Raw genomic sequence first — 26,781 nt, 5'->3', positions numbered from 1 at the left:
TCATTATCAGTATATTCTATTAAAACACATCATGACATATTGTACTTTTGTGTTGAAAATTCATGATCACCTCATGCTTACACATGCTCCATATTTGTAAAATATTCTATACAAATCATCAAATTAAATAAAGTTTGTACCATTGTATAATTATATAAACTGCTTAATTAATACATTACAATTGTGTCCCTTATACCATTCTCAATTAGCCATGTTATTGTAAGCAATAACTCAATGTATAACATTTATTCTTTAGACATAGTTGGTAACAAAATTTATTTTTTCAAAAAAATCTAAATCTATGTTATCTCATAGCTGACATACGAAACAGAAAATTGTTCACATAGGTCAACTATGAGATAACTCATCAGGTGAGGGCTACTCATTAATTAAGTGTACAGTAAAGGTTGTACCACTTAACTATTAATAGTCAAATCTCAGGTTTCGAACAATTCGGTTTACTAACAAAATTTTGAACTCATATTTTCTCTGGTTGTCGTATGATAACTTGGTTGCCAAACAAGTTATGCTACTTGACAATTGCCAGCCACAGATTAGGTACAGTACACACAGATGGTCAACAGATGGTCTCTATATTGATGGCTGGATGGCCGAGCAGTCAAGATGGCATCCTACTGTTCTGGGGGATCCGGGATCGAATCCAGCTGGGTCGAAAAATTCCTGGAGATTCTTTGACCCGTCCTGGGGCAGACGTATCTGGTGGTCTGACCAGATATGTTGGCCCTGTCCATCTCATTGTAGGCCTGGCTGAACCCATAATGGGCTTGCTAAAAGAGGCCCTCGTAGTGTCCATAGGGCGTAGAGTTTAAAAAAGGATGGTCTCTATAGTTCCTGTGTTATAGTTGATGGCCCAACCAATTAATGATAAGACTATCAATTCAGAAGTTAGTGATGCCAAGATCGCCTCGCGTCATTAGACGTCATGACATTAATCATTGATGACATTGCTATTTAAATTAGATTTTGATGCGCATGCAGGAAAGGTACTATTTCCATTTTTACTTTCCTGACTCTGTTATATATAATATATAGCAAAAGGAAAGTATGGCGATTGGTCAACAAATAATCTCTCCCCAAATTGTTACATTTTTGGACTCGGGACCTTGAAACGTCGAAAAATGCAAAAAAAAAAAACTGTTGATGGTTTTTCTATATGTATGGATATTTGCATGTGTGGGAGACAATTTTGTTTACCCTGTTTGAAGCTTAATAACTCCTATGTTTTTGGTTGAAATTTTCTGAAATTTTGCAGGGAGGTTTGTTTATTAGGGGGATTCATGCTATTAAATTTTGGTGATTAAAGGTCAAGCAGGTAGGGAGATAAAGGGATTGTATGTCATATCTCCAGTAGAATCTAATGAGTAAAATCAAAGAGGTTGTATGTCATACAACCTCTGATTTTATGATTTTACTCATTAGCATTTACAATTTATTTTTTATAAAACCTATTCTTACCCTCAAAATTAAGCTTTTTGCCATTTTATAATAGTTGAAAATATAAAAAGCTTTTTAAAATAAAATATCAAACAGATGACGCTACCAAATGTTGCCTGGAAAGTTAATTTTGGATCTGGAAACGAGCAAAAACATTTTCCGCATAGGTTAATGGTATTTGCTTCTTCGCTTTATGCCATTTGCAAAAGATTTTAGAGCAATGCTCTACTTTTGAAGAGCAGAGGAAACCTGTAAACCTACCTATAATAGCGAGGTTGAGGCTGAAGTTTTAAACACAAAAACGTATACTTCAGACATTCAGCGCCGCTTTCTTGTAAGCCTAGAAGTTTGACAATGGTGTTTGGAATGTCGAGCATGATTCCACTGACTATCCAAACACCATTGTCAAACTTCTCACTTACAGGAAAGCGGCGCTGAACGTCCGATGTACATGTTTTCGCGTTTAAAACTCAACCTCGCTATTATCTTCTAACAATTTAAATATTTTATTTTAATTTCTATATTATATGTGGAGATTGCAGCCTTAATCATTGGAAGGCCTTTATCATATTTTGATTATGGGAGTAAAACTTTTATTTATGTCATTGTCTGTAAGATTAAAACTGCAGTTTTTTAATATTCAGGTAAAAACTTTTATTTTCGGGAGAATGTTACCAGAGTTAATAGATATACTGGTTCTTGAGCTATGCTCTCAAGTAATGTGTCGGGTTATCAATAGCTGTTGTTAAAGTCACACTATGGCAGGAAGTTGGTTTATCTATTTGGTTAGTAGGTAGTTTTACTGTTTTCAAGTTTGTTTAATTATGGCATTGCACTTGGGCAATCTGCCTAGAGGGAGGTATTTTTTAAGGGGAACTGGCCCCTATTTAGATGTTATAGACGTGGAAAAAACTTGGAAAACTCCACTTGGCCAGCCTGTCTGAGTGAGGTGCAAACCCACGACCAAACTCCCAGTGTTTAGGGTATGAAGACCGCTTGACCATTGGTGGGCTCTTAGGTAATGGTAAAATAAGTAAATAAATTTGCATTTTACTGTTTTATTTCATTACATATGTATGACAATATAATTAGGAAAACCATAGCTTATTCTCTGATACATTTAAATAGCCATAGAAATTTTGTATGAATTCTTGCCATTCTACATTTACCTATTTTATTTGTCAACCTCTAACTCATCATTCTCTGATCATCTCTAAGTTATTATGTGCCTGTAAATATGTTGATTATGTTGTCTAAATAGTTTAAATTTCCTCTTTTTCCTCTAATAGCCTATATTTGAAATCCAAGAACTAAATCTACTGACTTTTAATCCCCTTCTCTAACCTGTTTCTAACTTTTTTCGGCTTAATTTTAATAAACACAGTATACACTGTTAACAACATATATCAAAGCTCCTTTCTCACTGCAAACTACAATAATTCACCTAATATTAATAAATGAAAAAAAAGACATGGGCAAATTGTAAGCAAAAAACAAATAGTTTAATCAATTCAAATATATTTGTATTTCTATTCTATTAATGTCACTTTCATTAGAAATACAAATATTAATGGTATTTATGAATAAATAACATGATTAATACGAAGCAACAGATGTATAATTTTAAATGGCTGGATATTCAATATAGATTACATATAAAATAGAAATAGCTGGGGATAAGGTTTCAACACTTATCACGTTGGGTAAAAGTATATGGAGGAGCGGATCCGGGTTCGAATTTGACCTTCCCTACAATTTAGCATTAGTATAGATCGCCTGTTGTTTCCCATCCCTCAACCATGTTGACTGATTTCATTGTACGTGTAGCCTAATGGAGGTAATTATGACTGGATGCAGAACCAATAATGAGACATGATTAATTAATTAATTAATATTGAATAATTGCAGTTTGTCCCATAGATTGTATGATATTAAATCTGTTATTTGTGATGTCAATTCACAATGAATTAGACAAGTCTCGATATTTGCTCATTATATGTAGATTTGACTCATAATAAGATGTGGATAAGAGGTGATACATTACTTAAAATTATCTATAAAAATTCATAGTGGCATTCAAAACCAAACTTTCAAGAGAATTATCCAATGGTTATCAATAAGGTTATTTCAAAACCATCAAGTAAACAAATGATTAAAAATTATGTAATCCATCAGATAACTTATAACGTATGAACGTATGATAACATAATATCGAGTCAACTGATAATAGATAGTGAAAATGTTATAAAAAAGAAACAATTTTTACTAGACCAGAGCCAGCTTCAAGTGTGCAAATCCATTCTTAGAATTGCTTAAAGAGGTTTTGACGTCTTCAATTTGTATATTTATTGAATCCCACAAAATATGCAACTGGATCTGTATTAGATCCGCTTTTATGATTGATTAGTTCTAGTCGTTGAGTGAACCTCATAAATAAAATTTTGATTTCCAAAGGTTGTATATCATAAATTGAGGGTTAGAAGTCGTGGTCGGTCAGCTTACCGCTTTGGGAGACCTGGCCGTGAAAGAACACTAGGAATTTTTCAAAGCATTGTCTGTTCCAATTGTCAAGTTTCATCCCGTTAGCCACCCCGTTATGAGCCTGGCCGAACCTACCATAAACCTGAAAAAATAATCTTATCTTAGAACATAAAGGGGCGAAATATTAGTACATTTAATGCACTAATGGTGTATTTTAAGTTTTTAGAATTACCAACTTTTCATTCTGCCAACAACTGCAACAAAACTAATGTTCAATGTTTAATGTCAATGTTTCATTCGTAAACCTTGATGATCTCTTTGATATGTTCAGCTATTTCTGTTTGAAAATTAGTCAATTGAATATGGCTCTTGTCAAGATCTGTTGATAATTTGCATTTTCACTTATGTGAAAAAGAATTGTTGTTATTCATTTGCGCAAAGACTGTGCAAATTCTTCTGGATCTGGTGTATGGCAGCATACTCCCCTCAACTGGATCTTAGAAAAAAAGAGTTTCTAGTCAATTATCCTATTGCAAATATTGTATAAAAAGCTCTCTTATGTCATGTACAGTACATACTGAAGATGCTCCTAAAGGTGCAGTATTCTGTTTAAATTAAAGCTTAGTATCCATGCTTGAATGCATGGAAGAAGGTTATCATCTGTGGCACCCGATACCATCAAGCTTTGGATCATTGACGCACTTCCGACCATAAAAACAGTGCGTTTGTTTGTCTTTTAGAATAGCAAAAAGCGGTTAATTTAAGATTTTTGTTCCTAGTGTTTGTGCAAAGTATATCCTGCACCATGTAACTTCCATTTGCATTTTGCTACCGGAAATTATGGAAATCACGCAACAGTGCCACCATTTTACTTTATTAAAGCCAAATGACTTCAGCCTTGCTAGTCGAATCTGTGGGCGTGTTTCTGGTAGAGGGTTGATAAACATGCCAATGACAATTTGGAACGGGTTATGTCATTAGTTATCCCTATTATAGCCACTTTGCATTGTTTTACTCTCTAGATTTGACTGTTCCTAGTTCAAAATACCCGTTTATTTATTGTTTTTATACTATTATCAAAGCAATAAAACAGGATTTTTTAAAAATAAGATATCACAAGACGTTATAATGACAAAATAGTGACAAATTGGACTAAATATGGTCTAAAATTTGATGCCATATTTAGTCCAATTTTGACGGAGAAGCTAAAACAAGTGACAAATCCAAATTATGTATACTTCATAACTACAAAAAAGTTTATATTAAATTTTACGAAATTACTTTGTAAAAAATTTGTAATAGAGAATGTATCCTTGATAAAGGATACTCTCTCTTAAGGAATAGAAGATCTCTCTCTCTCTCTCTCAATCTCTCAAGGATCTCAAGGAATAGAAGAATGCTCTTCCAGAGCCTTCTTTTTTTCTTTAAGATAAATCCCAGTTTTTTTCTACTTTTTTCATCTGTATCCATTCTTTATTTCACTTTGAATTATTAAACAAACAATTTTCTATTATTATTTGTATAATTTTTACATAAATAACAGTCAAAATTTGACTTAAGGATCATAAGTTAATTGCTAAGATGTTTCAACGACTAGANAATAATAATACTTTTTTAATATTAATAATGATACGAAATAAATTTATCCGAACGATAAAATTAAAAAAAAAAGGAAAAGGGGGAAAAAATTAAATTAAATGAGTCACGTATTTACAAAGTGAGAAAAACAATGACGTAGTTATGTCGTAGCAATCGCCACTAAAAATCCCGCAGTCACAAGATACGGTGACGTCGTTGTCAGAAGGTTAACTCGTCGTACTTTAATTCTCGAGTTTCGGGTTTGTTATTTTTTTTTTAGAAAAATATTATTTAATTATTCGTAAATAATTCGACATTCGACGTCGGAAGATTCGACGGTAGGATAAATCTACGTTGGGATTTAAATCTCGTGCGTTACGTCAGACGAGGAACGATCAAAAAAGACGCAGACGAAGTTCTGTTTGTTTTTGTTTTGAAAAAAACAAATGATTTTATGCTGAAAACAAGATGAAGTTCGTTTATAAAGAAGAGCATCCGTTCGAAAAGCGTAGGAGCGAAGGAGAGAAAATTAGAAAGAAGTATCCCGATCGAGTTCCTGTAAGATTTAACCTTTATGCGTTATTTATAATTCGTCGTTCATCTTAACCCTAAACTTAGGCTTAGCAAATTTTCAATTAATTAATTTCATATTTTTAGTTTGTTATNAAAAATTTTAATTAATAATTAAAAAATTATTCTTTATGACGTATTTTAAATTATTTGATTTATGTGTTACTTTACACTAGCTTTGTGTTTGTGTCACGTGAGTGATTAAAACATTAAAATTATTTATTTATTTTTAAATATGAAATATGAGCCTTATTGAAGGAAGAAATTACAGAATTTTTTTTTTTTATTGAATCAAAGTTTTATCCTATTAAGCAATTATTATGTGTGTATATATGCAAAATTTTCTGTGTGATGTAATGTTTATGCTGGGTTGTATGCCAACTCTATGGTGTAAAGGTTGAAGTTAATTTTAGATTTGTGTGTATACACTCTCGCACTACCTAAAATTATACGATGTATACGGCTCAGGTGGGTGTTGCAAGCGTGTATTGATCTGGAAATAAGAGTAGGCTCCTTGCTCTTTTTGCCATGTTTTTTTTCGTATAATGTTTCTTCATTAATTTATAGATGAAACCACTACATTCCCAAACTCAGAAAATTTGGGGATGTAGAAGTCCCTAGCTTTTCTCTTGACAGCCCTGTATACAGATTACCTGAAAATTACTTTTACTGAAATAATACCAAAAGGAACTAATAAATCCAGAACCATATTCCTGTCTTGAGACATCTCTTGAAGACGAGATGTCAAACTACTCTCTGATTGGTTGAATGTTTGTTTTGAGAGATCATTGCTTCTCCGTAATGCTATGTTCTGGACAACTTTATCTCTTGAAGATTCTTTTTTCTCTCAAAGACGAGTGGATAATTGCCTTTAAACTACTGTTTTGTCTGTAGCCTCAATTTTTTATATCTAATATGGATGCTGCTCACTCTATACAATCATTGTAGTGATATTGGACCTACTCTTCCCCTTCAACTGCTATCTTGTCATCCATATCCAATCCCTTTACAAGCAGTCGTAAAAGTAATAAACAAGGGTAGACAAAGAGCCATAAAAATAGGTTGAAAAAAGGCAAGAAAAATGAGAGAGGGGAGGGTGTGGAAAGAGAGTTAGAGTAGATGTGGGAGGATGGTAGAGTTAGTGGAGAGAAAAGAACTGATAGAGTTTGAAAGTGGGCAAGGAATGATAAGAATACTGCATAGGATTGAGTTTCTATCATACACAATCAAGTGTGATTTAAAGTTTTGTTTCTAACACAAAATGACTACTAATCTTAACACTGTGTTGAGTAACAACAATCCACAAAATCTTTTTATAACAGTGTTGTGTCCTATAACAATCTTCACAAACGTTTTTGACCTCCACCGAGGTCTGCTTCAGGTGGTGACTAAACTGTGTCTCCTCTTGACCATTGGAATGATGATGCCCGAGATGTAAATAAAGCGCGTTTCACCCCTCCACTTGTCCCAGTTCGAATTCTTCGAATAAGTATCTCCATGCCTGCGTGATCGTTTCTCCGTCTTTGAAGTTGATGCAAATGCCTCCAATGTTGGCTTTATAAATCTCCCAGGCCTTCAGGTGACAGATGTGATCAATACGAAACACCTGTCTGATTACTTTGGTGTTTTGGAAGTCTATCTGAATTTCAGGGTTGGTAATGTAGGCCGACAAGGCGGTGGTGTGTCTGTTATTTTTAATATCCGATGCTCACATAACCATTTTTGTGTTGATGGTGCCAATGTAAACCAAGTCTCTATGGAATCTATCGTCCCTGATGGGAATGGAGTATACCCCTGGGGCCCTGTTGAGATCGATGGAGGTCGAAAACGTTAGTGAAGATTGTTATAGGACACAACACTGTTATAAAAAGGTTTGTGGATTGTTGTTAAAGTTTTGTTTTGGTTTTTTTTGTTATGTTTGACTATTTCAATTTGGTACAACAAACCAGCAAGAGGGAATCTGTTAATTCAGATAGGATTCTCTACAATCATATTGGAGAAATTCTCCATCTTGAGAAAGAGTAAAGCAACTTTTGATTTTTTATAAAGCAACCACTTTACATTTCACTCAGGAATGATAATACATCAATTACTGAAGCATGGATAAGCTGTTAATCCTATTAATTAATTCTAGAGATTGTCTCAAACCATTTTTCAAAATATTGCCATCTAATTTAACCTTAACTAAGTACAGATTCTTTTCTCACTCTGTTGTTTAAATTTCCATTCATTGAGAAGACAGTCTTACCTAGGACATTTTAACATTAGAATCTGTAAAATTTTATAAAACAAAACGAAGACATGCCTTGTCAAAAACCATATACTTTATTAGAACCTTGTATTTTCTTTTCTGTGTTCTATAATTTTGTACTCTGTATTTTCAAAAATTTTATAATTTTATTGGTTAAAATTCTGTACTGTGTTTGTATGCAGATAACCTGAACATGTGATCCTACAGGGTGATTATACATCAACAGCAAAGGTTAGATTCTTACAAGTGACTAGAATTGCTTTGTCTCCAGAAGATGAATTTTGCCTCTTATAACATACAGACAGACTTCCTGTATATTTTATTGAAACACGTGAAAATAATAAGTAATTTTAAGTACAGAATTACATGAGTAGGGCTTGACATGATGACCACTATTAACTCTGTTTAGCTAAAATTGTCCAGCAGTATTTCAAAATGCATCTTGTAACAATTGGGGCATTTTGTATGTGTTCTTGTAAACTGATCAGAATCTTATCTCTGTTCCATAGAATATTTAATGATAGATAATGAAAAAATTTCTATTAAACATTGCTTGGTTTACCAAATGTCAATTATCAAATTTTGTGACTTTTTTTTTAAATAAGTAAAAAACAAAACCTTTAAACAATGCAGCAAATTGTTTTTAATATCTTAAAGATTTTAATTCTTAATAATATATATTTTTTTTTTTTTTTAAAGAAGATAATTAGCATATATTTGTATGGCAACATTTCAGTTGGACTACATTGTGTATTTTATATACTCTATGCATGTATGTTTTTAATCTGCAGTTTTGTTTTTTGATAAATTTAAAGGAAATATGATCACTAAGAAAAATTATTTCTACATTATTTACTGGTTTTGATGAAAACTAAAATAAAGAAAAACTAATCATGAATACAAATTTAATATTATTAAAAAAAATTGATTTTATAATTAAATTATAAAGAATATACAAAAGCCTAATTTATTATTTGAAGCCCTTGGAGATGTACAGTGTTAACCTTTGGAATCACATTTATGAGGCAATTGAGTTTGAATGTTTGAAAAAATCCTAAAATTGTATTGTAACATCTAACTTTTCTGAACCATGAAAATTACCTAAAATGTTACATAAGCCAAAAAACGAGACCCTGAAATAATTACTTTACTATATGTAAAAAGGAAAAGATTCTATTTATTAGTCTTTGACTGACTGTGTACAATATGAAATAAGTTAGAAAAAATTTAGATAAAAGTATACTTTTGTATTTGATCAAAAACAAAAGCAAGGTTTATACAAAAACTTTCCCAACACTTGCTAAACTTAGAATTATCTTAAACTAAGTTCATATTTCTTGTCTGTTCTTGGAGATAAAATTGACTATATATATAGGAATTTCACAAAATTATTTTAAAATTAACTTGACTAATCATCACTAAGAAGAAACTTCTAATCTGCCATCCAAATCAAAAGCTCTTTTCTTTAAGTTGCAAACAAGACAAGGTAAAGTTATCTCTAATAGTGCTGGGATGGTGATGTTACATTGGTAGGCCCACTCGACCCTATTTACATACATATAATTAACAACATTTATTTAACTGTAGCAATTTTTTTCCATGTCATGTCATAACCCACGCATAATTCTTTTTTAAATTTTTGCTGACAATTTGGGGTAGATCATTCTTTTAACTTCTTTTTGGAAGTCTCCTCAAGATGTCATTTCTGGGTTGATGGCACATTCGATTCACTCTCAGCAGACATCATAGTAATGCGAGTTTCGTTTTTAGATTTAGAATTTTGTCTGAATGTAGTGCAGTAGTCTATCCTTAATGAAATAAAATGTCCCAAAGAATAAATAAGAAAATGAATTAAAAATATCCCCAAATGAAATAAAATTGGTTGGAATTGACTGCTTACACCACGAATAGGTGTGTGTGTGTGTGTGTGTTAATATTTTTGCTTTCTGAACATTGCCTCTAGATATGGTTGTCATCTCATCATTTTGGAGTTTTCATTTTAGGATTTTTTTCTAACATTCAAACTCAATTATCTCAGAAATGTGATTCTGAGGGTTAGCACTATATGTCCCTGAGGAGTTCATTTAAAGTTATATTTTTAAGTCTTACATATTCAGAATGTGTTTGTTTGGAGTTTACAAAAAATCTTCTCCATTGATTGTCTTATTTTGTTTATAGATATAATGCTTTAGAAAAAAATTTTTAAATGTGATTGAAAGTATAGCAAGTCCTCATTTAACATTGGCAATAGGTTCTTGGAAACTGCAATATTAATTTAAGTGAAACAAGGTTATAAAAGAACACATTTTACAGAAAGCAAAATGATCCAGTTAAAATATTAACTAAATTATATCATTAAGATTATCAGCACAAAACCTTTCTCACTAATTTCTAGCCTTATTAATTTCTAGCCTTTTTCCCCAACTTTAGCAAGTATCCTATCTGCACACCTCCCTTCTTTACCAAAAGTATGTATTTTTCGCCTTCGGTATTGTATACCTATCATCGACGATGACGTCACTGGTAAGACGATACCTGGGTAAACATTGGCAGCATTTAAACTTCTTCTAACTGACGCTCCACAGTGTACCCGAGGAAGGCCTATTAAGAAGGCCGAAAACGTTTGTACTCCTGTTAATAAGGCTAGAAATTAGTGAGAAAGGTTTTGTGCTGATAATCTTAGAAATAGTTCTAGCTACATATGCATAGTAGTGTAAGACCCTGTACACACTAGGCGTTTTTCAACGCGCGCTTTTAAACGTGCGTTTAAAAGAACCAAGAGTTCTATGTAGCCGTACACACTCAAAAGCCAAGCGCGCGTTAAACGCGCGTTTTGCGAGCGCTTTACGGGCGCTTTGAGATATATGTGCTGCCATGTTACCGTACATGCGATCGCGCGTTTTGCGGGCGTCAGCCGAGCGCTTTGAGATATATGTGCTGAAATGGAGAACGATCATTTCGATACTGATCTATTTATTGATGAAATCTAAAAGAGACCAACCATCGTCAAAGGATTTTATAGATATTTTAAAAGAATTAAAAAACTTGAATTTATTTTGTCTTAGTTTTGGATACAACGTCGCAAACATTTCATGCGTCAGTCTATCTCGTAATATTGGGTGCACCCAAAATTCTCTTTGCCTCCGCCGTCGTCTTTTATAGCGACGATAGAGGAGCCACACACAAGCAATCACTTCCACATCCATTTCCAAACCGAGCCAGTGCGCATGCTCCGCTAAACGCTCGTCAAACACCGAGCTAACGCGGTTAGCTCGGCGTTTGACGAGCGTTTAACGCGCGTTGAAAAACGCCTAGTGTGTACAGGGCCTAAATTATATCATGTTTGCAACCTTCAGCATTTATTTTCCACCTTTTTTATGGAATCAGTTTTACTTTATACAAAGGAAATTCTATAAACGATGATTGTAAATGATTACAAACATACTTGTTTCTTTCCTCTACAATGTTATAACAAAATGATGGTAAATGAGGACTAGCTGTAGTATGAGAAAACAGTTTGACAAGTCTGTAAAGTGAGATCAAGGTTATTGTTTTTTTTCAATGAGGTAGTATGACCATTTGACAGTTTTGTAATGTAATCTCTTAGTAAAATGTAAGTAGCAGCCTGGTTGAGGTGATGTTTTAAAAACAGTTTAATATCAGTAAGTTGAAAATTTCTAAATATAAAACATATTTAATGTGAAAAAGTGAACCTGCACTGGATACTTGCATGATATTGAATTCTGGATGGTGATATGTGTTTTTTAATTATATTTTGAGAAAAAAGAAATAGCTCATTTTATCTTTAGTTGAGTCTTTGTTGTAATAGTGTAATGTTTTTGTATAATATAGTAATAAGTGAGAGAGAAGTTCATTACAAACAGAATACTTACTTATTTATTTCAAAAATTAATATATTAATGAGTAATTGTTTTTTAATGTATTTTTAATAACTGTAATGTAAATAAGAGAATAAATTTATTTATTTTTTGTTTTTTGAAGAAAAATGATTTGATAACAATGTTTTTAATAGATATTAGTGAGATTTCAAAGATAGGCTGTTTTTGTTTTTATCAATTGAAGAAAATGGTTCTAATAGATGCTTTAAGAGAGATCAGTCTTAAATCTAGGAAACTATCTTCTAAGAAGAAAAGTAGAAAGAAAAACTGGATTTTATTTTTAAATCATAACTTAGCAATTATTTTTACTCTGTTGAATAAATTTTGTACCTTTTTTGTTTAAAATTTAGTTTGCTTCCTAAAAAATACATTATAAAAGAAATAATACTTTAAAGATATAAATTATTGAAAAATGAATTGACTGCATTATGTTGTTGTCCCAAGGAAACTTTTCATAGTTTAAATACTGACAACATTGTGAATGTATTATCTAATCATGACAGATGACAGTTTTAAATATTCATACAACAATATCTCATTTCTAAAATTAATTTTAGCAAATTGCTTTCATTTGAAATAGCTAAGTTTTGCAATATATCCAAAAATATGCATTTTCATAATATAGAAAATTATAAATCATTGTAATCAAGGCTCAATACATTAGGCAAAATCTTATTCATTAGCCCCCAAAAATTAATATAGTTTATTTTAGTTTGACAGAGAATAATGATCATATGGGATGTTTATTTATGTTAATGATGTGATTGTGGTTTTTCTTTACGTAAAAAGCCAAGTCCAAATTATATTAATAATCAAATGATAAAGCTGGATTTATTATTGAGCTAGAATTTGGCTAGTTAAATAAAGTTAATTTGAAATCTGTACCAAAGTAGGCAATTAAGTTATCTTGTATTAAATGTAATGATTGGAATTAAATTACAGTAGTGTGTTGATTATCTGAAATAATTTGAAATTGGACAATTTTGGATAATAGGGAAAGAAAAAAAATCTTGAATAAATATTTTTACTTTATTTTAGTATAATAGGAAAAAAAATGTTAAGCATAGAAATTTAATGCATATGAATTCATAATTTTGTAATTTCTGGAATTAGTACTCTGAAGTTGATTTCAGTTAGTTGATGTTTTTGAATAATTGATTTTGGATAATCAGTGCTACTACTGCAATTAATTTAGAATATTCTGGAAGAAAAGATTTATAGGGAGTAGAGCTTGAACCTGCAACTCTTGCTTACCTTGCAGATTCATTGCAAATATGCTACCTAGACTGCTATTATTTGCTCTTAGACAAATTAATTTAGAAAATATTACCATATAGGTTACTTGCGGAATATTCTAAATTAGTTAATTTAGTTCACAATGCATCTTCGTGATAAGCAAGAGTTGTGAGTTCAATTTGCTCCCAATCAATCTTTTCCTTCCAGAATATAAATTAATCAAATTCTAATTATTAAATTTAATATAAGATGGCAACTTAATTGCTCTTCCTTTAATCCAAATTATGTAATAACCATGTACAGATATGACTCTAAATGGACCAATAATAAAAGTTGTGTGAGAGTTGTACAGAAGACTGACCAACTTGAATAAAAAATGTTCAAAATATAACTAACCCTTTCAGCATTGATTACCACAGTTAAAAGCATTTATTTCTTTTAAATTGTCAGATTTAATTTTGTATTTTGAATGTTGCTACCTATGTCACCCAGAAATTAATGTGCATATCCAAGTTTTGCTGCAAAAGTGGGCATGTGGGGCTGAAGTACAGTACTGTGTTTTTCTTTGTTTAAATCTCCATGGGGCAGAAACTGGAAGTATGTGGATTTTGAAAATTTTGTTGGTTATCTGAAAGTTACTATGACACAGTTAGTTAGAATACTTGTTAAAGGAAGGTCAGTTTGTCAAAATTTGGAAAATATTCATGTAGATAATCTTGGTCTGACATAAAATTTCATACCAAAGTTATTAGTCAAAACATACCTGGAGTATGCAACAATAGTCTGGACATACATGATAATGGTTGCTAAAGAGTTGACATTATCACTTATTTTATCTAAACATATAGCCAGCAACCACCATTCCATTCTAAAAACAGTTGATGTGATCAGTATGATAATCTTCTCCGTTTCCTTATCTTTGTGGGCAGCTGTTTGACCTTTAGCAAAGTGACCCCACTTGTTCATGTGATTGACAATCACGATGATGATGTGAGGGGAAAAATACATTAGTCTGAAATGTTTGTAGAGGTGTAGAATTGAGTCGTTCAAATAAAAGATTTTAGACATTATCTCCCATAGGTTTCAGCCAGGACCAGTGAAAAAGTCTGACAATTAAGTCACTTATATGGCTAATTAAATACAGTGAGAGATCACTGTATTTAATAGCCATTTAAGTGACTCACTTATGAGACTTTCACTGAGTTATAGTCTGATGATGAATCTAGCTTTATCATTTTGATTATTGTGGTTATCATTGTTAAATATAGAGAACGTTTGTAAAAACAGAGAACGTATAATTATAAAAAATGTTTGTTTTTTACAATTATATTTATTTCTTGGCAAAAAAAGGTGTTTTGTTTCTCTTTATTTAATTGCTGAGTACTTTTGATATTATTGTTAAATATTTTCAATAACATTTTTGAGATCACATCAACGTTGTGACAGTATGACAATGTTGTTTATAAAAATATTTTTTTTTTAGTATATAACTGTTTTCTAATAAGTTTATTTGTTATGAGTGAATATATTTGTTGAATTCTTTTAGGGACAAGCAATATAATATGTAAAAAATTGTTTAGTTGGAATTTTGTTGTACATAGCCATCAAATTTTTAATTTTTGATGAAATATTTATTTAAAACATTAAATTGCACTATTGCAGTATAATATTGCTTATAACATTTTTCAGATTTATGTATAAATGATAAAAATTATAAGAGAATAAAACAGTGTTCTTAGTCCTGATAGAAAAATATTTGTCTAATAATATGGAAGAATTTAATGCATTAAAGAGAGAGACATTTAGTAAATAGATGGACACAAAATGAAGTTTTTTTTTATAATTTGACAAGTTATTAATCTATTAATCTACTTTAACTTCTCATTTACCTATGTAAAGTATAATATATGGATTATAATTTGATTATAAATTATAATAACTTAGAAGAGTCCTAACTTCTTTCTTGATATTCGTAAATCAGATGATTGATTCTAAATTTGCATTGTGTTTGTTGTTAATTTTTATACTGTTTGCAACTTGGCTCAAAAATCTTATCTACTAATCTATAAAAATTTCTACAAGCAATTAATTAAAATGCCCTAAACTTAAAAAGAAATTACATCAAAAAACTTAGATGGATATTCAAAACAACAGAACATAAAATGCCCTAGTAAGATTTCCTAGAACTGTTAGAATACTACTTATCTATTGATTTTGTGATATTGGACAACATAGATAACTCTTCCAAGTTTCAACGTAATGGAAACTTTAGTGAATTGGAAAGAGTTAAGATTAGATGTCTATTTCTTTTTTATATTGTGGTGAAGTTGCTCATTTGAATTATCTTTCAATTATTTTTGTCATGTACCATTAGTGCTTATTCTTATATTTGACTTGTTATATTGTGTATATAGTTCACACTGATTATTTTATTTTAAACAAGTAAAACGGCAAAACCATATTTGGGACAAGACTACATCTCGGAGACGGAATCACTTTGATGCTCAAGGCAGGTCTCGTTCTCATTCTCCTATCTTCTTTGATATTGCTGCTTTTGGGCACAATTGTTCAAACTTTGCCGGCCACGACCACGAGATCATCCACGATGCATCTTCGATGAAATTAACTTATCTCATTTCAAAATTTCTCTTTGTTGCGTGTCAGCCCGTGTTGAATTTTTGTCGATGTGTAACGAAAAGTTTCCGTTTTTGAAAAAAATTATCATGGCTATTGTATCATCCGATTTTTTTATTTTGCACAAACAATATACAGTTTAACCCGATTATAATGTCATGAAATGTAACGACAACCCTAATATAACATCTAATTTTTATCGGTCCTACGATTTTACTATACTAGATAATGTTTAAAAAAAACCACTTGTAACAACATAAAACCGTTTTAACGTCACATTTGAAGCACTCACAAATTTACAAAATTAGATTACAAAGTTTATTTAACATAGAAGAAACTATGTGTTTGGTCCTAAGGTCAGAGTTCACTTCTTGGAATGACTGGGTGGTACTCTCCCCTACCTGACTTTGGTGGGGTGAGGTGGCTGTTTTGCCTGTTTGTAGAAGAGTGTCGCCATTTTGGATTTTATTTTGACTCGATTCTCGGTCCCCCGACTACCTACGAGTCTGGATTTTTTTTTTATGCGCAAATGATTTGGGCACCTAATACTCTGTGCCAAATATCAACTCTTGACATGTACTCCTTCATACCTCTATGCTGGTAAGAACAAGTGGCAGTACAATTTTATAAACAAGACATAGTCTTAAAATAATAAATGTAAGTACGACTCTTACAAAAAAATTTTTGTTTCAGTCATTTCTTTTGTTGTTCGCATTTCGCGTTGCTGCTGATGGTGCGAACAACGAAAGAAATGACTGAAACAAAAATTTTTTTTGTAAGAGTCGTACTTACATTTATTATTTTAATATTAAATAATCGTTGGCCATGTAAAACTTATTGTTTTTTACTTAAGACATAGTCTTGTCAAAAAAGGTATAAACTGAAGTTGTTATTGAAAATAGACTAAGTGATTTAACTACTAATTTTAATATCTTTATATTAATGTTAATTTTTTAGTAGGAAATTAATTTTGCTTGAAGATATAGTTTTTGTTCTGAAATAATAAATTTTTTCTTCATTTAAACTTAACTGAAAAATTTTATTTTTACTGGTACTCTCTAATTACTAATACCAATCATTTTATTAATATTTTTATAAAGATACTAGAGAAGGACAAATTTTATTTTATTCAAATTGATCTTGACTATTTGGATAACTCAAATACCCTGTAACTTAGTGAACTTAACTAAAGTTGTTTAAGGGAAATTAATAATTTCTTTATTATTTATATTTGACTTTACTATATTGATTATAAATAAACAACAAAAGTAAAAAGAAAAGCAATTTATTACATTTTAAGATGTAAATGTTAAAATTTTTAATTTTGACTTTGAGTTTAGATTAACTAATTAACAAATAATTGTTCTCACTGTCACCTATTAGCATTGACAGAAAAAAATAAAAACATTTTGAAGTACAAAATTTTAACAACGTTTTATGATGGAAAACAGGTCGTTGGACCATCTGTAGTACTGTTGTCATGCAGATGTTAATAAAAAAAAATACTTATTATGTTGAAACCTTTTTGCTTTGTATTACTGTGATCACCTGATATATTTCATCTGGCATTACCAAGAATTTGTCAAATATTGTCAGAATAAATTAGAGACAGAATAATTGTGAGTGGCAAAAAAAAGTTTACTTTGTTAGTGTTTAATTTACATATTTACTTATGAAGTGCATAAGTTTCCCTGCCAGTAGCTTATGAAACATTGTTAGTTATATTTAAGAAGTAATTACATCTGTTAATAATTTAGATCAGTTTTAAAATAAATCTACTTACCACAATTTGTAGAAGAAATTAGTTTCAATGACAAATTTGAAGAAATAGAATAGTCATAGTTCATAAAATTTCTAAATATAATTTCAAAAATATGAATAATTTCTTTGTATTGTATAGAATGTATAACTATTGATCAACAATTAAAAAATATTAAAATATACTTGATAAAGTTGCAATTCAATTATAGAGTGAATAATTATAAGTTATGCAGTTAAACACTAATAATAAAACACAGTAGACTCACTGTATTGCTACCTCATTTAGCAACTCATTACTCTTCCTGATCTCCCATAAGTATAATGCTATTTTTGCTAATTAATATAATTACCCTGTAAATGGAATCTCATTAGTGTACCTTTTTATGAACATTGAAACAACAAATGTGGAAGTAATAACAATTTGAGACATTTTTACGTAAGAACGCAATGTTTAAAAAAAAATTCTTAAAGTTACATTTATTGTACATAGTGTGTTTTTATTTTTATCTATATAAACTTTAATTCATCAATATGGAAATATGAAAAACAAATAACTTTTTTCTCACCATGTTGAAATGTTTGAGATAAATTAGCACTGAGAACACTCTTTTCAATCTTATCCATGTTTAATGACAAAAAGAAATGTTTTTTGCACATACTTTTGATCTTTTCAAAAATGTCATCAGGTGAATGGCAAAAGAACATATTCCTGAATGTTATAAAATTTTAACATTGGTTCATTCTAGATGGAACATAATTATGATATGATATATTTAAATTTTAATATAATGGACCTTGCTTAATGAGTACCTCTTGTAATGAGTAATTCACATAATGAGCAAAACAAATTGTAAAAAAATGACTTGTTATATGAAACTTCACTCATTAATTGAGTGACGAGGAGAGTGGAAGTCCTGGATTGTTCACATGCTACATCAGTTGTGTTTAGCACTCGTTTTGCTAGCATCTTAGTGTTTCTCGTGATCACACATTTTTCCAAACTTGTGTTCAGACATATTATGTATAAACATCAACAACCATAGCCCGTTATATAATATACATGCCAAATGATATGCAAAATTCTTGGGCTATGTAAAGGTTATAATTAATTATTAGAAATTAAATAATTTGACTAGAGGTTATGCTGCCATCTCATATTAAATCTAATGACTAATTCCAAATTAAATTTTGATTTTTTTTTCAAATCAAATTTGCATTCCAGGTTGGCTCATTCCACACTAGAAGAAAAGATGATGATACATGCTCCTTAACAATGTATATTGTATAATTCTCTTTGAATAAAATATTTGAGTATTTTTTTCGGCGTGGAACGGATTATCATGTTTTACATTAATTTTATGCAAAAAATTGTTTCACTTAACGAGTGTTTTGAATTATGAGTAACATCCTGGAATAAATTATGCTCGTTGAGTGAGGTTCCACTGTAACGACAAATTGAATGCTACGTAAATAGCCAACTATGTAGAATGTAGATTAGTGCTACTTTACCATATGAAAGGGATTACATTGTAGAAGTAGTGGTCTTTATATATTACTTTAAGGATTTATACATCATGACCCATAAGCTCATTGCAGAGATATAGTTTCTTGATGATCAAAGCTTCCCAGATAAAAATGATCTTGTGGCCCATACATTGCACCAATAGGGTGGTCTCATTCCAGGCTGGTATAAAATAAGCTAAAAAAAAAAGTAATAGAGCGTATCTCCATGATGCCCTAATATGTGGCTAATCAACTTTCTCGTGGCCCTATATGATGTTTTTGTATTACTGTTTTGATGTAGAACAGCTTCTACATCAAAACAGTAATACAAAAACACATCTGGTAAATGTCTGGTTTCTGTAATATGGAAAAGCTATCATTGCATAATATTCTATGTAAGCTTTTATTTGTGGTTTTATTGGAAGTGTAAGCCCAAACTTTCTAAATATGCTTGATGTGCAGAGAGACTGGACCAAAATATGGAATAAAGGGGCTTATGAGAGAGAGTTTTTTTTTGTATCTAAAACAGTAGATGGGAAAATATATGTTCAGTGAGTGGAGCAAATGATCAACAACAACACTAAAAGTAATTTATTTTCATAATTGAAAATTAAGGTAATACAAACGTTTGAGTCCTTTCTTCTCTTTAAATCCTTTTCATTCCATCCAGAAACCACAAACAGCAAGCGACATGAAGTAAAACTTCTAAAAATAACAAACACTACTAAAAATCTTCCATACATTAAAAATGATCTCGATGTCAACCCTTTTTTGTAGGCTACAACATCTACACATTAAAAAATTGTTAAAAATTTCCCAATAGCATCCATGTTATATAATAGCATTTATAAACTGAGAGTCCTCTGGATTTTTGGCAGTTTAAAGCTATTTCCATAATTATACATAAGCCCAGGATTATTTTAATTGAGAAATTACTTAGTTAAAATAATCCTGGGCTTATGTATAACACTAAGAGATTATTTCTGTGGATTTTATGAATGTATTTCTTTAATAAATGGTTGAATTTGAGGGAGAGATTGAAAATAAAACTGGCTAGCTATTTCAACAACTATGACAAACCAGTTAGAAGACTTAATGACTGACTGAATTAAATGTTCTTTTAATGATTTCCATGTTCTTTTAGTACGTCTATATAGGTTATCAAAATATAATTCATAAGACACGTGTTATAATATGTGTAATAATCAATGATCCTGAACAGTAACATGAATGTTATTGTTCAGGATCATTGATTATATGGTAAAATCTATTATAAGAAGTAATGAATTTTGACTGAATATTTACAATTTATGGGAAGAGATTTGATAATGAAAAAATTGTCACAACCAAAAATGCTTCTATCACAATGGGACACATCTTATGTATATGAAAATAAGAATAAACAGAAACATGTAGTTTTTGTCACTGTAGTAAAATTCATTATCAGTATAACCTTTATTTTAATNATAAAAAATAATATTAATTCAAATGGTATTATTTATCAAGTTATTTATAATTTTTGGTTCTTTGTAATCATTTTTTTCCATCAGTTCAATAACATCTTCCCTCAAATTGAAAGTGTAAATTGCAAGAGATCGAAAGTTAAAATATTTCAAAGATTTTTTATCAACATTAGATTATTAAGAGTATTAGATTTTTCTCTCAAACTTATAATCCTGCATAATTAATCATAAGTATAAGCAGTTTTGAAATCTAAAAGTATTTAAAAATAACAATTAATATTGTTATATACTTGTATATTTTGTGTGCTATAATTTTAGGGAAAATTTTGGGATCCTGAAAATATTCTTCACTCCCTTTTCACAGTTGCATTGTACCACAATACTTCTGGCTGCCTGCAGAGTGCTACACTTGGTCAGTCATGTTGTCAGCAAATAAAATCAACAAGACAACCAAGGAAACAAATTCCGACTTTCCATGACTTTTTCGGAACACTAATGTAAATCCCTGATTTTTCCTGACTTTCCAGGTGTATAGGAACCCTGTATATGTTATCTACATCTCTTTTTGTTTACTTCATCTAAATAAAGTAGCTTAGCTCTGAATTCATCAATTAAATTCGACACCAGATCATACTCTTCTTATGCTTTGACTCCTATACCAAATGAGATTGAGCAAAAGGAGCCCAGCAATATTTTTCTTTCCCGTGTCCCATTTTAACCTCTCGATTTAAGTGATGAATAAGACAAATAGCAAAATTAAAAGAAGCATAAACAACCATCCTTACAATGTTTTGTAAACTTAAATATGCAGCATGTTTATTAAAGCAGTACTGATCAATTTGTTACATCTACTCTATCAATAACAATATTTCTTGACATTCTTTCTAACAGTTTTTGAGAGTTTGATATTTTTCCACGTAAAATTTATGCAGTCTTGTTTCATGTGATTCCAAAAAAAACACATTTTTATAATGTAAGTCTTTATAATAAATTATTGTTATTATTNCGTTAACCAATTTGGTCGTTAACCAGGACGTTCGTTAACCGGGGTTCCACTGTATTCTGTTCGGGTGCTAATTGTATATTGCAATTTTTAAATATTTATTTATTTATTCGTTTTTAATTTCTGGAATTCCTTTATTTTTAATATTTGACTGCTAATAAAATTTATCAATAATTTGACATTATCATACAGTACTGTTTATTGAAGGTTGGCTAAAGATTAGTCTAATACTGATTAACAGTATGTCACTTATTATCATCATTTCAAAATATAAAATTATTTATTTGTAAATTATTATTTTACTTAAATATTTTGCTTTTTTTTATTATTGGAAAAATTATAATTCTACATGTAGTTTGATATTTTTCATAGGTAATTGTGGAAAAGGCTCCGAAGGCTAGGATTGGAGATCTGGATAAGAAAAAATATCTGGTTCCATCAGACCTTACAGTAGGTCAGTTTTATTTTCTAATAAGAAAAAGAATTCACTTAAGGCCCGAAGATGCTCTATTCTTTTTTGTAAACAATGTAATTCCTCCCACAAGTGCAACAATGGGTTCTCTCTATCAGGTAAAGAAAAAAATATTATATTTGTTTTTATAATTTATAAAATGTTATATAAAAAGTATTTTAATAAGGTCTTTGATAAATGAAATTTTAATATAATAATCAACTGGTTAGGCATATTAAGTTATTAAATAATCAAGTTCCCAATTTTTTACAAAGTTGTCTCGTATATAAAATTGTAAAGCTTTTAGATACAAGTAAAACATATTTCTGCTCATTTTTAGATTGTGTGCACAGCTGTGTAAGTTCTCTATAAATATACAACATTGGTGAATGTTCATCTATAAGGTTTTTTTAAATTCAGTTTTAGGATAATGATAAAAAAATATAGGATATGAGAGTTCATTATTATTACTTTTTAACATTTTTATCAAGTATTTACTATATTTTGCATTTCTGATAGTTTTGACGTAGTTTATTAAAAGAATTTTTGATTATGATAGCATGCAATAATGTATAAAACCCTGTTCTTGCTTGCAGGTAAATAAAAATGGAAAATTTTTCTGTTACATAATTTTTGATTTTCTGGACGCATTCCAGAAAATCTAATTGAGAAATGTTTAAATTTTTGTTTTGTATAAACTGAAAGCGAATAATCAATAGACAAGGCTGAGACTTCAGTAGATTAACATGGCAAACACAATGAAACTATGTGAAACACTGATCACTTACAACAAAGTGCAAGTGCAATATCTTTTTTAAATGTCTGTTAAGATTTAACTTTTCAAAAGGAGTTTGAAGTAGAAAGAATGGAGTCTTGGATATTAGATCAGATAAATTGTTATATGGGGGCTAGGAAAAAGAAGTCATGAGATTTTTAATATTTTATTAAAGCAACAAAATAATTGAAATATGATAAAAACTACTTTTTAATTAGAACAAGTGTGCTAAATTTGTACAGAATGTTTATTTAAATTTGAAATGCAGCTTGAAAATTGTGTAAAAAAAGAATTAATTTTTATACCCTGTTGATGTATTATTGCTTACTTTTATTTAATTGAGCATCTTTAAATATCAAGAAGAAACTTCTACAAATAATAGTTCAATCATGAAATAAACCAATGGAAACAGAATTGCATTTGTGTAAACATGAAACTTTTTTTTTTTTTAAATTTGACACACTTTCAGACGATCAATATTTTCATTTAAAACAGTTTACAAAAGTAAAGTTGATAGCATACAAAGTTCTGTATAATTCTGTTAACAAGTCCTTTGTTTATTTTAATTTCAAATAAATTTTTTATAAATTGAACACTTAGTTTTTGTTTGATTTAGCTGTTAAAAAATTTTGTTTTTAGATAATTTTTAGAAAGTATAAACCGATAAATGATACTTAAAAAAAATATATCTTGGAAAGGCTATAGTATTGTCTTTCTTTTGTTTACCTGAAACTGTTGAAAAATATTTTAGGAAAATATTCAGTAAAATTTTGCTTGCAATCTCGTAATTTCTAATAGAATAGGCTTGAAATTTTTTGTTTGTTTTAAGATTTTGTTTCAACTGGAGCAAATCTGATTGCAACTTTGTTTGTGTAATTGGTAGAATTCACTTACTACTACACAAGCAGAAATTGAATATTTGGTAATAGAAGAAGTCCAGTTTCAAAAATATTTTGATATTATTTTTGCTAGTTAGAAATGAGAATCTGAAAGTAATATAAATTTACTAATAACACAATAAATTAGTGTGTCAAAATATGTCGATACACAATATATTCAAATATGAATTTGTTAAATTACATTATTTGATACATTCTAAATAATTATTTTGAAATTGAAAAAAAAAATTGCATTGGACAGTGTATAGTATTTCAAGAACAATATTTCTTTGAGATTTATTTATTTCAATAATTTCTGTCTATAATTCATTTAGTTTTACCTGTTGAAAATGTAGGAATTTTTAAAAAGTGTGTTAGTGAAGACCAAAATCAGCTGCATCTTACTTGAACAATTTTTTAAGTAAGACATTTTCTTAGCTATTTTATAATTATTTCAAGAACTATATGGTATATATTATGTAAATAACTAAATTAAAATGTTTTTTCTGCCGGGAAAAGTTTTGGATGGTTGATTAGTGATCTTAGCCAGCTGCTTCTGCAAATTTCTTTACAAACACCAGTTAGATGCAACAAAACAATTCACATTTATCATATTACAAGTTATTTTTTTAAGACAATAAACTGGTTGGAATAAATAATTAGCTGGTTGATTGAGCGGCTAAAACTGGCTCGGGGAGAAAACTGAATAGCGTCGACATAGCCATAAAATAGCCCGAGATAATAAATATTGGTGTTACTTGCCGACGAATTTGTATTGAATGCATAATAAGCATGTCCAGCATTAATGATTTTTGCTGGAAGGATAATCATGCTGTTAAATCATTGTGACAAACTGTAGTAGAATTTTACTTGTTTTTAGTTTTTTGAATCTGTTTTCAGTCATATGAATCAGTGTTAGTTAAACTTGAATTTACCAGTTATTGTTACATAGTGTTTATTGTTCATTATAATATTACGTTTAAAGCTAACTAATGGCAAGTACAGTTACAAATTCTATACAAATGAGACTAAATGTATATTCTGATAACATATCATCTGCATTTTTCAAAATCATGTAAAAAAAAAGTATAAAATGCTAAGAATTGTAAGTGACCAACACTATTTTGTCTGCCATATTGATCTCTAGATGTCAAAGCCAATAGAAATTCAGGGTGGCTATCGACTTCTAGTTTCTGTTCAAAACAAATATGTTAGAAAGGATCCAGAAAGTCTGTTAAAAACAAATATGTTAGAAAGGATCCAGAAAGTCTATTAAATGCTTAAGAGATGGAAAGTATTTTGATTTTCTGTTTTCACATTGTACCGAACCTGTGAAAAAAATAAGCATCTATGCAAAAATGTCGAACAACTAGCCAGGTAGTCTGTAAAATCAGCCCAGTGGAGCCCAAACAGAAGGGTCTGTGGAGAATACAATATTAACAAGTAATAAAATGGAAGATGAATCGCAGAGATGGAAAACATGTGCTATTTATCGCACATTTTTTCCATCTCTCATTTTTTTCCCCTATCCTCCTCATGCAAAAACAAAGACTGAAAACCAGTGGACTAGATAATTGCTTACACAACTGGATTGTTTTCCAAATATTTAGTGTAAAATTAGAACATCTTGATACCATCAGTATCTTGCATGAAGAAAGCTCTCATCTGCTTAACACGATTCAAATGTGATATGTTTTATTCAAAATATTAAGATTTTAGGTAAATTTTATGTTGGTTGTGATTGAAATTATTATAGGAATGTGTTTCCAGCTACAATGTTAATATTATAGGTCAACAAACACTTTTTCATTTTCCACATCATAGACTATTCATTACACAGTAATTCCTGTACTTGTTTTTAAAAATGTGGACGATAATTTTCATTTAAGCATGCCTATTCAAAGTTTGTCAGATTTTTTTCTGATTCTTTTTGGCTGTTTGTATATCTTAACAATCTATATTTCTGTTTTATTAGTCATTTAGATATATAGTTCTTGCAAGTATTTTAATGAATGTTTTACCTGCTAAGTAAGTGTTGGATTTTCTTTCAATAAATTATTAACAATTCTCACCTGTAAACATTTTTACATCAATTTGAGGAAATCAAAAACCTGTTTCTATGTATAAAAAAATTTGGCAGTCTCTGGTTTTTTCTTATACTTTCAAATCTAAAATAAATCAAGGCTTCTGGCAGATGCGTCAAGGTCAAAAACACTTAAGTTTACACTGCAAAACATCATTCCACTCGTAAATTTTGGCATACTGCAATTACAATTTGACAACTGGAGTTATTTTATGCAGAAACTTGATTATTTGGTAAAATTGTAATAAAGAATATAAAATGTAGTTTTTCTGTAATTATCAAAATAGGAATAATTTATCTTTTTGAAGAATTTTTATATTAATTCTGAATTATGATAGTGTTTTGCACACGACATTCTATAGTTCAGTACAGTATGTAACAAAATATTTTCTCGAAAAAACAGTTTCAAATATTTTAAAGTTTTTCTCTCGATCGTTTATTTGCAGGAACATCATGAAGAAGACTTTTTCCTGTACATAGCTTACAGTGACGAGAGTGTCTACGGACACTAGACGTGATGCAAAAACGAGGCGTAACAAAATTTTTTTCGGCAGAAATAGTAAAATTTACAGGTAGTCTTTGCTCGTAACCGTATTCATCTATAACCGTCATGTTACCTACCCAGTACGCTTGGAAAAAAAAAAATATTAATAAAATTTAAAAATTATATAGCACAGTTTCTCATTCACAATGTAAAATTTAAATTATTCTAACCAGACAGTATGTAGTATGTGATTTTTTTTTTTTCTTTTTCTTCCCT

General features: G+C 30.0%; 1 protein-coding gene across 1 annotated transcript; it reads left to right on the top strand.

Moving 5' to 3' along the window:
* The first annotated feature begins 5,696 nt into the window (after positions 1 to 5,696).
* On the top strand, positions 5,697 to 26,754 carry LOC111635175 (gamma-aminobutyric acid receptor-associated protein). Its single transcript, XM_023380063.1, has 3 exons — positions 5,697 to 6,072; positions 22,207 to 22,404; positions 26,468 to 26,754. The coding sequence occupies exons 1-3, from the start codon at positions 5,983 to 5,985 to the stop codon at positions 26,531 to 26,533; spliced, it is 354 nt and encodes a 117-aa protein (XP_023235831.1). The 5' UTR covers positions 5,697 to 5,982; the 3' UTR covers positions 26,534 to 26,754.
* The last annotated feature ends 27 nt before the right edge of the window (positions 26,755 to 26,781 follow it).

The sequence above is a fragment of the Centruroides sculpturatus genome, unplaced genomic scaffold (assembly GCF_000671375.1).
Source record: "Centruroides sculpturatus isolate CEXI.00-Female unplaced genomic scaffold, Cexi_2.0 scaffold980, whole genome shotgun sequence".
Lineage (NCBI taxonomy): Eukaryota > Metazoa > Arthropoda > Arachnida > Scorpiones > Buthidae > Centruroides > Centruroides sculpturatus.
The sequence above is the reverse complement of the archived record's forward strand: the minus strand, read 5'-3'. Positions and strand labels throughout refer to the sequence as shown.